This window comes from Strigops habroptila, chromosome 2 (genome assembly GCF_004027225.2).
Source record: "Strigops habroptila isolate Jane chromosome 2, bStrHab1.2.pri, whole genome shotgun sequence".
Classification (NCBI taxonomy): Eukaryota; Metazoa; Chordata; class Aves; order Psittaciformes; family Psittacidae; genus Strigops; species Strigops habroptila.
The window spans coordinates 62,244,122-62,257,871 of record NC_044278.2 but is presented as its reverse complement, the minus strand read 5'-3'; the positions used below and the strand labels follow the sequence as shown (position 1 = coordinate 62,257,871).

Sequence of the window (13,750 nt, the reverse complement as noted above, 5' to 3'; positions counted from 1 at the left end):
AGAGACAAGTACACACCATGATTCAATTTGACCCAGATTGTCTAATGCAATCAATTGCATTGCTGTCGTTCACCAGAAAAATCAACTGCTTCTGGCAAATATGAAATGCACCATGTAAATATTCAGCCTAAATCATGAAAGCATCAAGAAAGAAGTAGTTTACACTTACTCTGATTTTCAGTTCTGACAAGAGGGTAACAGGCTTGGCAACTTCTGGGGTTGAGCTTTGTAGTATCTCTTTGGGTTAACAAATTGAGTGAGGAGCTCAGACCTCACTATGATCCCCTCTCCCTCTTTTATTTTTAAGGTTTAGTTTTGGAAAAGACAAATAAAAAAAAATACAGTCAAAATAAATGTAAATCTAAGCAGTCTAAGTACTCAGATGGGTGCCCAGCTGTGCTATAACCACAAACTGGACTTCAGCCAGTACTTGAAGAGAACAAGATAGCGGCATCTGATGAAATATTCCAAACATGTTTTTTAGTATTTCCCTTTTATTCAGTATATGACGCAAGAATGTGCAGATGTGTTTAACCACCAACAGGATAATCCAGACACTGGCAAGAACAACTTTTTCTGCACTGACAGGACAAGAAATAGGAGCTTTCATATTCATGGCCACCAGCCTAATTGCTTCAAGCTAGTGATGGCAAAGGCATAAAACTTCATTTTTCCCTTGACCTCTGATGAATGAGTTGAGTGCTAGAAAAGTTGTATAGAGTTTACTTTTGAATGAAATATTACGGTAACTAGTTCTTTTCTTTGCACAAATAACCTTCCAAATGCAAACTGACTGTATATTGATTCAAAGCCAGCTGAACAGAAGAGTGAAATTCCAAAACACTGTACCACCACAAGCTTCATTTCACAAGATACGTAACAGAGGCAAGTGATTTAAACAGGAGGCTATTAATAGAAATTTAACCCAAATCTACTTGCTGATCGGAAGCGCTTCTCCGGGTCTACAGGACCTGCCAATAATACCCTTCTAAAATAAAGTAACATGATTGCAGGTTCTAACATCACTCATTCTTGTTTGATTAATTTTTCAATTTTCTCCATAATTAGTTTTCCTTACAACGGGCTTCTAGAAATACAATGGCAATGTGTTTCCATTGAGGCAAAAGATCAATCAAGAATGAAGGATGAATGATCTTCCACCTTGAGAAAATGAATTTAAAAAAAAAAAAGCTAGCAGTCAAAAAACACTTATGAGAAATTTTCCCAGTTACAAATTCAAGTTGTGCCTAATGTGCCCAGAAAGACAGCAAGACATGCATTATCTCCCATGTCAGCACTCAACTCCACAATGCCTTTTCAGTCTTCTGTGCTGTACTAAGTCTTAATGACCGACAGAGGTCAAAGAAGATGAAAACCCTATACAGGGACAGGTCCCTGTTAAAAGTCTGAGACTCATCATCCGTCTACCAGAACTAAGATTCTGTTACCATTTTGCTGATTTCTTAGCTAGTCACCTTCAATTTCAGGCTCACCAAACATCTCACCATCCAGAAAGCCACCTACTATTCACAGGATCAAAACACCGAAGGTTGTTTAAACTGTGAGCACCGTGGTAGCAAAAAAATCACCACAGAATTATACTAAGTGTTAAATTTTCAGCTTGGACTCTGGTAAAAAAAGTCAACATTTAAATGTTGTCAGCCCTTCCTCTTTGGATTTGCTTTCCTAATTAGTGCTTAAAATAAAAGCAGGAGCAATGGGCTTTTTAAATAAAAAGCTGTAAACAAATACATGTTGGACACAAACATCCTCTGTATAAGCTTCTGTACAGACACTGACCTTACCAAGCTTTCTATCCAATCTGTCCAGTAGCAATGTCCCAGTGCATGCAAAAGGAAGACACTACCTTGCAGAAGCATCAGCCTCCACAAGAGACCACCCTTCACACAGTTTGGACAATTCCAACCTCTGTGCCTGCTTCTACCAAGAAAACCTTAATGTATTTCCACCCCTCTTTTTTGTGACCCAAAACACCTTCTGCCTGTCTGGTTCCCACCTATCATCCAGTTTGAGTGGGACACCAGAAGCTTCAATAGTCAAGGGCCTGGCACCAGGACACCTGCAGCCTACAGACCAGCATGTAGTATGAGTTACACACCATGTGTCGTGTACCACCAGAAGTATAGCTCAGCAGGGATCTCAGGTGAAGAGGGAGAAATAGGAGAGTCTGGGAAGTGCCTCGCATGTACAAGTCTCCACCCTTTCAGTGAAGTGGACAGTATGGCACAAGGCCAGTCCATCCAGGCAGGTGATGACTTGCTTATTTCAGCTCACTTCAAGGATCCTTCCCTTGCTGTCCAGGTGACAGAACTGTGCTTTATCAGAAAAGATTTAAGCCCTACTGTCTGTACCTCTTTCACACGAACACATCTACATGCTAGAAGCAAGGTTTTCAATGCATTAAACATAATCAGTGGTTTTCAGAACAGGAGTGCAAAACCTAAGAGTCCATGCTTTTATTTCAGGGTAGAGTGACACAAAACACTTATTCATGGGGTTAAGAAGTTCCTCTCCAACACAGTCATACAACACTTAGTATGAATGTCTAAAATGAAAAAAGAGCAGAAATTTAAAAATATTGTCAAAAAAAAAACAAACAACCCAAACATCCCTAAAACTCCAGATTGTTCATTTTTATATTCGTTTTTTCTTCTGGATGTTAATGGTTGCAGTGAAATAGTGAAGAACAGTTTCTGTGGAGCCACCCCCAAAATACCCTGCATTGAAACAGCTGAGGAGAACAGCAACATGAAGGTAACAATTCCTAGGAGGGCTGTGGAGTTGAAGGGGCAGAAGTACCTACATCAGTTTCCCTGCCAAAGGAAACCTACAGAGTGACAGGGGTCACCATCTGTTTTCAGCTCTCCCTTAGTGGTAAAATCCAAAAGTTTGTGAAACTATACTGAGTATGCATTAGTCCTGCTGCATTTTTAGAGAAGGTGGAAGAACAACAAATCAGAACAGGCGTTAACATGAGTCACTGTATAAAAATAGCCCTTCTGAAAACATAACAATGACCCTGTCTACACCAGGAAAATGTTCTCACTGTCGCTTAAAGTAATTGACAACATTGGAAAGCTCAGCCAAAAGAGCCTGCCAACTGCTTCTGTCTGTTTTGCTTGAGGACTAGGTCAGGTAAGCCTGATCAGCATTGAATCTAATCCAGATGATGTTTGAGCTGTGATGGCAGCATATAAAAGACGTAGTTTACAGAAGGACAGTTCATGTTCCTGGGCAATGAGCTCTTAGTGGCCCTGCTTGAGGAGGGGCATTGGACCAAATGGCTTCCAGAGGTGTCAGCCAACCTCAACCACTCTGTGATTCTGTGACTGCAGCACTGCTAACACTGGACGATCTCCCAGACTTGTGTTAGCACTGGTAATTTCTAAAAAGCACTTTCTTAGTTACCTAGTTACCTCTTAGAGAGCAGCAACAACTCCCACATTATGCCCTTTTCTTATTTCCATACAATGACTCTCCCTTTTCCTCTTTCCTTCAGGACTGAATGTTTGTCTTGGGCATGGCCAGACCTCCTTGTTTATAAATGTACTTCATGATTCCACACTGCGGTCCTGCACTATCCTGGTAAAGAAACAGCTGCTACCAACCATAATTTGCTATAACATAGTGTTTGACAGCTGTTTAACTATTATGACCTAAGAATGCAAATCCCAGTAATACTCAAGAGCTCTCTGCATCTTTTAAAACTCAGCCCTAGGCTTTTGATGCATGGCAAATCTCACGCTAACGAGGCCTTCCTCTCATACAATGTAATTAAGCAATCCTGCAATTCAGAATTTTAAATATGTAAATAGAACCTATAGTTCTAGAAGTTATGTTCAAATCAATGCCAAGCTTTCCTTCTCATTGTGAGGACACCTACACTCAGCCAGGTTAGTTTGCTTTGGGCCCATCTGCCTTCTCCATGCAAAGAGCTGAGAGAACTTCTCTCCACAATTTGGCAAGTGAGGCTTTAGAGAAGAAAGCAGCTCATGGTACAATACAAAAACACCCTCAAAGTCTCATCTCCTACCATCAAACTTATAGCTGCTTAGGGTAGCTTTTAGATTTTGTGTCCATTTGCAAAGTATCCACGCTGTCCAGCTATTCTGGTGCAAAAAGACCGTGACCGCCCCTTCCACCATCTTTCCAAATAAGAAGCATTCAAGATCACCCTCTCCAGCATCACCCATTTCATAGAGACTAGGCATCTCTGCAGAATCCTGAAAGCTCGATACAAAAACCATCTATTGTCACAGCTTCCCTTGCCCTGTTCTGAGGAGTAGGACTATTTCCCAACAGCCAACAAAACCGCAGATACTTTACATTTGTGAAGTTGTAGGAGGGACAGAGAGATGATTTCTATATGTGGCCTGAGGTTCGATTGCGCAGTAATGGTGTGAAATGGATGTAACTGGTTCCAAGGGCCAAATATTCCAACAAAATTAATTTGTAGAATGATTCCAATGAGTTGGTTGCATGTGCTTTTAAGTTATTCTTCATGCAATCCAATCCGAAATGCCTTCAGGTTTCCTCCACTGCTTCCAGATCAAAAGGCTACTTTCCCTCCAGCGGTATCAATGTGCAATTCGAAAAGATCTCAATTTAGTAACAGATCTTCACTCAGCATTGCTTGTTTGAATCCTTATTTGTTGCAATAGTTACAATATTTTTATGTGGTTAAACTAACACTCACTTAGAAACTTCTGTCAAATTAAGCAAAACGCCGTAAGTAGAAGGCTGTCTTCCTTCAACATCCTTTATTGTGTCATTACTCTGCACTTATTTAAGCCATATTTAAAACAGTACAGATAATATATCCCATCCAACATGATTTAAATGTTTGTGATCTCTCTTATAGGCATTTTATCCATGTAACATTTTATCCATGGAAGTGAAGAAATACTGTATTTTTCCCCTTTCTGCAATCTAATGATATTGTTTCTTGGGATTTGCTTACCTCCAGAGGTTGCAACTCACACTAACAGCCTTCAGCCACTTTAAGGAATTGCTGGATTTGGCCTCAGAGGGGACAGGCAAGCGAGGAATAGAGAAGTGACATCTGAGACAACACTAGACCCTTGTGATAGAATCTGATCTCATACTTCCCTATTCATTATTTTAATAACTAAGTAACTTTTGCTTTTCTGTTCCCGTCCTAAATGTCTTCTGGAATTGAACCAGGACTCCCTGTTCCAGGAATCAGCCAAATGTGGTAGCTCTCCAGATGCACATGATTTTGTACAGTGCAAGCGTGACTCATTCTCCTTTTACCTCTTCACTTTGCATCCTTTTGTCCTGGCAGGTGTGCAGAGTGAAGACAACACCAGTACTTGTCCCCCTCCCTGGGTATCCTCCTTACTTTCCAACTTTGCTTTTCGTCTAGGTGTCACTCAAAAGAACAGGAAGAAAACCCAAAACAATAAATAAGGAAACTTCCCCACAGTCATGTGCATATGTGGAGAGCCTCTAGAACAGCAGGCGTAACAAAACAGTGATGAAGATAGAGATATAGAAGGGAGACTTGCTGAAAAACTTCAATCAGATTCTCCAAGGCTTGGTTGTTCATTGACTTCTTTGACAGAATGAGCTGTGACAACCCCTTCTGCTTCTCCCCTGGCAGCTGGCCTTCCCATCCTAAACCAGTGCTGTCCTTTCCACTGTGCTGGTGCAACTCTTTGTGAAGCTGCATGGTTAACTGGACCAGGGAACTGATGCAGCTACAAAATGAGAATTTTTCTCTCCAGACGACTCTTCTTTAGAGTGGTTACTCACAGTGGTCTCTGCAGTTGTACAAATTGCTGTGCAGGAAGGATGAACAGAATAGGCAAGGGAGTTGCTTACTCCAACTACATCAGCTGAGCTCCCAAATGTGAAATCAGAGCCTGAAAAGTAATGAGTGGAGGAGAAGTAAACCCTCTCCTCAGTGTTTCTTACCTGATTCTTATGCAGCTGCACTAATAAACTGTATTAATGCCCAGTAGGCTGCTCCTTTTTTTTTTGTCTTTTTAAAAAAAAAAAAAAAAAAAAAAAGAAAATAAATGAGCCCATGGTCAAAAAAAAAAATATTTCTTCATTTTTTAATTGGCTTTTCCCTCTCTCACATATTTCATAAAACCTATTGTATTCCTCTAAAAAAACTGACTTACCCTAACTTTATCTGTTTTTTCCATTATCTTCCTTCTTGACCCAAAGCTACATAATCCCCGTGCTTCAATTTACCATTCTTTGCATCTTTTTCCATTCTATCTTAAACAGCTCCTCAATGTAATATTAGCCACTTTTGTCTTCTCTTGTTCCTTCCCTCCTGATGCACAAGGGGGTTAGCACATAGCACTTTCATGATGCAGTGTCTCAGTATTTCCAGGTCTATTCTGAACTTGTGGGCTAAACTCACGAGTGGAAACAGATGAAGATCAAGTAGGCAGGAGTCCAGCAGAGCTAATGGAGCTGTGCCTGCTTCCACCAACAGCAAGCGTAGTTCACCATTCTCAATAACTTTTGATAATGCAGCATTTAGCTAATAAATGCTTTCTAAAGCAGGCAGGAATATGTTTGTCACCCTCCTACTACTGAACTCCACCACCACAAATGCTGTGTGTGTACTGCCAAGTAGATACATGCATCCTGCTCCACAGTCCCAACCTGTTTGCCTTCCAGATCAGTTAGACCCACTGGATTTTGGTACAATGCTTTCCCATCCTGTGTTTCCTTTATAAGAAATTACAGGGAGAAGAAAGAAAGAGAAGCGAGAGCATCTGTTCCACACCCAGATCTCATCCCAGCAGACAGCCGGGATGACACTATGGCATATATCTGGACACTCAGATTTTTCCACTTCCTTCTTCTCTCCAGCAATACATTCCTGGGCAAAAGTCTAATCTCCCTATATTTTCTTTTTCAAAATCTTTTAAGTAGGTACCACTGTGTCTGGGAATTCATTCTTCCATATACTGAGTCCAAGCATGCTAGAGCACCAGCACAGTTTTCCAGTAACTCTTTCCCTCTCTCAGATGAATTCTGCACCGACAAGAAAAGATAGATCAATTTATACCAGCTATAAATCTAGCCCTTCCTCCACACTTCCAAAATGCCATAACAAGTCAGTATATTGAGAAGAAATTTCACAGCAAATAAAACTAGATTTTTGCCTGGTTCTATAAAGGAATATTCTATACAGGGATGATGACATCTGTATTTAAAGATGATATCAGTATTTTTCATGTCTAGACTACACAACATTCACTAAACTACTCAAAGAAATTTTACACTCCTTAACATTCCCAGTAACTCCTCTCCTCCCCCTACATGCCTTCATACTTTTCTAGTTAGCATTTACAAATGTGTATTTACCTTGCTATTCTTAGAAATCAGACCTAAATATTGTCTGCCAAGCACCCCTCCTAAAAGATCAAAGTCTGGATGACTCTAGTCTATGCATGCAGCTCATCTGTGTTATCATGACCATGTCACATAATGAAACAAATAAAGAAATAAAACCAATGAGCCAGTAATACTATGAAAACCAACCAAACTGACCATTATCACATCCTGTACATTGTTTCATCTGCGTTTCGGCTTGTCAATAAAATGTCAGCAGAAAGAATGCTGACATTGCTGGATGCTTTGTTAGGATAAGTAATTTTCAAGACATGACTGCAAAAAGCCCTAAAAAGCCTTGTCTGGTCTCACTGCTGCCCTTGCCATGGGTGAGAGACTGGACTAGATGGGTGGACTAGAGACCTCTTCAGTCCTCTTCAAGTTACCCTTTGATTCTCTGACAGTGTTTTATGTATCTATCTGACAGGCCCTAGATTTTAATAGCAGTTTGGATGCAAGTCCCTCGAGAAGCATGAGAACTTTTCATGTGCCTGCCGGTGAATCAGGTGTTCATTCTGCATGCATATGAAAACCAGCTGGCTTTCCAAGGTACTCTATTGAGGGACAAATCCATAAACAGTAAACACAGGTGTCTAGGCTGACCTACATCAGATATTTCTGGTGGGCCTAACACCTTTCAAAGTATTCAGCATAGCAAATCTAATGGTGACCTGCAGGAAGACTCGTAATTCTTCAACAATAACAACAGCAAGCAAGATATGCAATGACAGATGCTGTACTGATAATACTGTGGTGCCAAATTACAAGAAGCTGCATTTGAATGCCTTCCCTATGCTGAGCCTTTCAAAAGAGAGAAACTGCTTGCACATTTTGCTGTATTTAATCTTCAGTGAAATCACCGTTTCCAAGAACACCAGTAACTATGCTCCCTTCTGCCCCTTGGATGACCACATTTTTAGAACAGGTCAACGAAATTCCAGGGCAGTTTATCAGTCAGTTAATAAGCTGTAATACCTTGACTGCATACCAAGGTTAAATATTTCTGCAGTGCTGCTTTTTATAAGGCCCCATCAACATTTCAAGTAAGATAACATTCTTATCTCAATATCTAAGATATTTTGCAACTTCATCCCATCTATCACACCTAGCTTATCTTTATAATAGATCACATTTAGAAACAGTCCTCATACCTCCCATGAACATGTTTTCCATCCTTATTTTTTCACAACATGTTATCTTTTCATGTTTCTGTTTGGTACCTCAATCTAGCAAAACAGGAACCATCCCAGAATTCTGCTGTAATATCTAAGGATGTTATAATCAACGTCATGTAAAAGATAGGCTGCAGGACTCATTAAGCCAAGCTCACACTTGTTTTTACCATGTATAGTAATACAAATGGCACAGACTGAGTTTTGCTCTGCCCCCTAAAAAAAAGAAAACAATCTAAAAACTTTTCAATTGATCTTCCTTCCTCCAGTCTGGGTGAGCTGATATTTCTATTTTCCGTAACATAAAATACAAAAGCTGCACTGGCCTTCAAATGAATGGCTATTTAGCCCTGCCTAATACACTATTCTTAGCAATTGATGTAAGTAATCACACATGTGGCAACACCCGCATTCAGGTTTCAGAGAATGTCTATCTCCTGCTGACTGCCTGCAGATGTTGCTTTGGAAAGCTGTTCACTGAAACAATGGAAGGCATGCAAAAAGTGTGCTCTGAGATATATATAATATATATATGTATGTGTATATATATATGCATCACACAAGCTATGCTACAGCCTTTCTTCATCTGTCTGATCAAATCAGTTAATGCATTTTCCTATCACATCTTTAAGTCACAGGTCTTGAAATTAGGCCTTGAAATTCTCTTCACACAACCATAGGAGAGTTAAGAATGGCAAGGTTTTTAAGGAAGACTCATACCTTTCCTTTACATTAGATCACCTAATGGGGGGACAGGGTAGAGAAACAATTCTTGTGCTCATATCACAAGATTTTCTTGAGGGCAAAGAATCAGCAAGCTATTAACGAATCTCAAATTAACCTTCAGTTGTCAAGGCTGCAGGACCATTGCTTCCATGGGACAGCAAACAGCCGAATGCCTACATTCATGCTCACCTGGTGATTTAAAGAGTAAAACCTGGGAAATAAAACAGCACAGATGAGCAGTGCACTGATGTGCTCCTCACAGCTTGCCTACTACAAGGTTATCCACAGGGCTCAGTGCAGTGCAAAAAGTAGCTGTAGCTGTTTCTGCTATGACCTAAGTAGTTAATCCCTATGACCAGGTTCAGCAAGCAGAAACAAAAGTTTCAGCCTTCCTAAACTACACGGAATCCCTCCTGGTCAATAGAAACTCCTCTCTTTACCAGCATGGACCAGCAGCAGCATGACAACATGCTGAAGTGTGACTGCAGTAACTGTAATTCCTCAAACTGCAAGGCATTGTTTATCAACAGTTTTCATCTTTCCTGAGTCAAGTCTGTCTCAGCTAGCTTCCTTCTTCTGTCAGTCACCAGGATACAACATCCTGGTTGTACCCCATACAGCATGGGTGAAATGACAGCATGGTATCTTCCTAGGATTTAAGAAACATTTCCATTACCTCAGGTGTGTAGTAATACTCAAATCCACAGATACTGCCAGAGGAGCAGTCACCTAAGCCTTAGAAAGCACTAGAGGCTTCCAATGTGTAGAGTATGTAGAGCCTGCATACGTGATCTCTGCCACCGTGCATTAGAAAACTGCTACTGAACAGCATCTGCTGCCTTCATGTCACATACTGATTGCAGAATGGATAGGAAGGGCCATAAAACACCCTGATAGGTGGCACATTTGCTTCCCAGTGAAAATGAAGCAAAGTAACAGCCAGGAGTAGGACATACTGCATGTAACAAGCATTTTCGCAGCTCTTGAGAAGTTTGTGTCTCAGAAAAGGTAGGATCTTATGTCACTGCAGACCTAAAAGTATAATAAAATACAGTACTTTGGTGCAGAAGCGCATGTAAAATAAGCAAGGGCAGAGGCACTAGAAGCTCATCTAGCCTTAGTGATATTTCTTCAGAGGTTTTCAGAACTAGAGAGAGACCTAGCTGTAGTAACAAAAGAAATGGACCCAAAAAATTGAAATTATTTGCAATGACAGAAGATCTATGTTGTCCTGCAAGACACACTTAAATGCATGACTGGATCTTAGGCAATTTATATTACACATTAAAAAAATGTAAACCAAAGTGGTTTCACTGCTTTCATTACAGTAGGAGAGCTTCATATTTTTTCCGATATACAAAATAAGTACTGAGTATTGTTAAAGGCTCCTGACACATTTACAGAGTTTACCACCCTCTAAACTGATCTATCAATACATTGCCTTTGGCTGCTTTCGTGGCCAGAAGCCAGCTAGCAAAACCAGTGACCTCACATCACCTTTTTTCCAGAATAATACAAAATCACATTTGGGATATTTTTTCCTGCATTTGCTACTATACAGTGAATATTTATACTGAGCTTAAAGTTATGTTACTGAACATGAATATGGAAATTGCTGTGCCAGCTACTCTCACCACATTACAGTTATCCATACTCTGTATTAGCTCATTTTTAGAGGACAAAAGCAAACACTGCTGCATGCAGATGCACACGTCCACATAAGAGGTGTACCATTAAACACTGCCTGGGCAAGTGCTCCGTATTAAGCTCTAAATTAAAGATTGTCAAAAACAAAAGCCAGCATCACAGTGTTTTTGCTGTACTTACTACTGCCATGTGACATCAAGCTACTGCACTGTATATCCACCACTGAGCCTGCTAATGAAGCACACATGTCAAGACTTGTCTGACTGAAGCATAAAACAGCTCCTGAGTCCCTCCCTTGCCTGTGGTGTGTTTGTGTCTCTGTGTACACACAGACTCACACACTCTCTGTCCTATCTTCTCCCTAGAGCATCATACTATTAACAGGAACACGCTGCGCAATACCAAGCTTCAGTTTGAACACCAAGAAAATCCACCTCCCATTGCTAAATCAGTGCCAGATAATCTCTGCAATGAGAACAGCCTATCCGAAAGAGCGTAGAGAGGAGGTGTAAAATAACTGGAAGAGTAAGCCAAGCTTAATTAAGCAACACAACTGCAACCACATGCTGTCCAAACTGAAAAGAAGACTGAAGGGAAGGTCAGCCTGGAGAAGGCTGGAGAGAGTCAGCTGTGTCCAGTGTGCAGGCTGTAACTGTGAATTCACGCTTAGTGTTAGATGTGCAGCAATACCACGTTCTCGTACATGTGCTCTCCTGCTGTTGCAGTGGTATGTCCTGAACCTACTGATTCCAAAATGCTGACCAAGCTGAATATGGCCCAAAAGGATTACAATGTATTTATGACATACTTCTGAGAAACCCCTATTCTGACATACGCCACAACATTAAGGGGATTTTAAATACAGCTCAGATGGGAGGCTTAAGGAAAGAGGGATGGTAAGATGTCCAGACAGAGAAACCATGGCATTATGTTGCACTGGTCTTGCTCTATGGATTCATACCATGGATGAACAGGGACCTTCCACTCTCTGGAGAAAGCAGTCATGCCAGCAGGTGCCAGGCTGGGCCGCTCACCCAGGCCATCCGCATGGTGCATTTTTAACCCTAACCAGACAGTACCGACACAGCCCTTGCATAGGCTGGGTGCTACTTATGCTGGGTGGCTTCCAGTCATTCGCCTAATGGTTCCAGTTCCTCCTTCTCCTCCTTTTTCTTCTCCTCCTCCTTGTCCCAATGGCTTCCCCAGCTGTGCAGGCAGCTGGCACCCAGGCACAGATGGATGGAGGGATGGAGGGATGGAAGGATGGAGGGTGGGAAGGGAGGGCAGAGAGGACAACCCACCCCAATCTCCGCAGCAGCTCTGCGTCCTTACCGTCTCGGGGTCGTTCTCAAACACCTCTCGGGCCTCCTCCTTACTGCAGTGTTCCTCCACGCACTCCCTTTCCAGGTGCCCTTGCTTGGTCTCCTCGAAGATCTGGTAGGCTCGCCGCTGCCTCTGCCGCAGGAACTGGGCAGCCTCCGGGGCGCGCAACAGCACGGCTGGGCCGCCGGTCGCCCGGGATGTGCAGAGGACGAGGAGGACGAAGAAGACGAGAGGAGCAGGAGGAAGGAGAGGCAGCGGTGAACAGCTGAGCCCGCCCGGCCGCCCTCTTACCCCCGTCCCCGCACACCAAACCGCTCCGCCGGGGGCACCAAGCACACACCCGAGCCCGTGGGTCGCTGCGACGTCGCTCTGGCCCCTCACACTGGCGACCGGGCCGTTGCACCGGCATCCCCTGCTGCAACCGCCGCCGCCTTCCCGTGAAGCTGCGCATCCCCCCCTCAACAGACACACCGCAGCCCCAGCACCTCCCCACCCCGCTCGCACACACACGCACACAGGGCGGTGGGGGATGCTCGGGATGCGGCGTGTGCCGCAGGGACGGTTCCCCCCTCCCGCGGTACTCACTCTGCGAGGAGTCCGCCGCCAGCAGGACGAGCAGCAGGGCGGCCCCGAGGGGCACCGAGGGATGCGGCATGATGCGGCGGCGGCTGGGGCCGGCCGGGCCGGGCCGAGCCGGGCTGGGCCGGGCCGGGCCGGGCCGGACCGGGCGCTGGAGGAGCGGAGCGGAGCCGAGCGGAGCCGAGCGGGGCGGGCGGGCGGCGGCGCGGCCGGGGAGCGCGCTGCTACTGCGGGAGCGCGGCGCCGGGAAGCCCAGCAGGGGAGCCGGGGAGCCGCTTGCCCGTCCTACCCAATCGCTCGCCAAGTCACCGCCACCCAGGGACACACCTCACGGCAGGGAAGCGCGGCCCCGCGTACCTGCCCGGCCCCCGGGAAAGGCCGTGCCGAGCTGCGGGGCGGAATGCGAGGAGCAGGGCTGATGTGCGGACAGCCGGCCTCGGGGAGCTGGCGGGAAGGCGGCTGGCGCCCGTACTGCCGGGTCCTCGCTAGAGGAGAAGCTGGCACCAAACCCAACCCAGTGCTGCCTTACAGGAGAAGCTTGGGTCAGGCTGAGAGAGTTGGAGTTGTTCATCCTGGAGAAGAGAAGGCTCCTGGGAAACCTAAAGGGGACCTACAAGAGATCTGGAGAGGGACTTTCTACAAGGGCATGTAGTGACAAGACAAGGCTGAATGGCTCTAAACTGACAGAGGGTAGATTTAGATTAGATATTAGGAAGAGGGTGGTGAGACACTGGCACAGGTTGCCCAGAGAAGATATGATTGCCCCATCCCTGGCAGTGTTCAAGGCCAGGTTGGACAGGGCTTTGAGCAACCTGGTCTAGTGGAAGGTGTCCCTGCCCTTGGCGGTGGGGTTGGAACTAGATGATCTTTAAGGTCCCTTCCAGCCCAAACCATTCTGTGAC

The 13,750-nt window shown here is 44.0% G+C and overlaps 1 protein-coding gene across 2 annotated transcripts in view; it reads right to left on the bottom strand.

Annotated features, from left to right (window-relative positions):
- Window positions 1-13,310, bottom strand: part of GAS6 (growth arrest specific 6) — a 43,763-nt gene extending 30,453 nt beyond the window's left edge. For both annotated transcript variants that reach the window (XR_003989683.1, XM_030473758.1), the window contains exons 1-2: window positions 12,855-13,310; window positions 12,279-12,445 (exon numbers count right to left, since the gene is read on the bottom strand). Coding sequence is in view for 1 of the 2 variants with exons in the window: in XM_030473758.1 (XP_030329618.1) it covers window positions 12,279-12,445; window positions 12,855-12,924 (237 nt within the window). In the remaining variant the exon portion in view is untranslated. The remainder of the gene's footprint in view (window positions 1-12,278; window positions 12,446-12,854) is intronic.
- Between the last annotated feature and the right edge of the window lie 440 nt (window positions 13,311-13,750).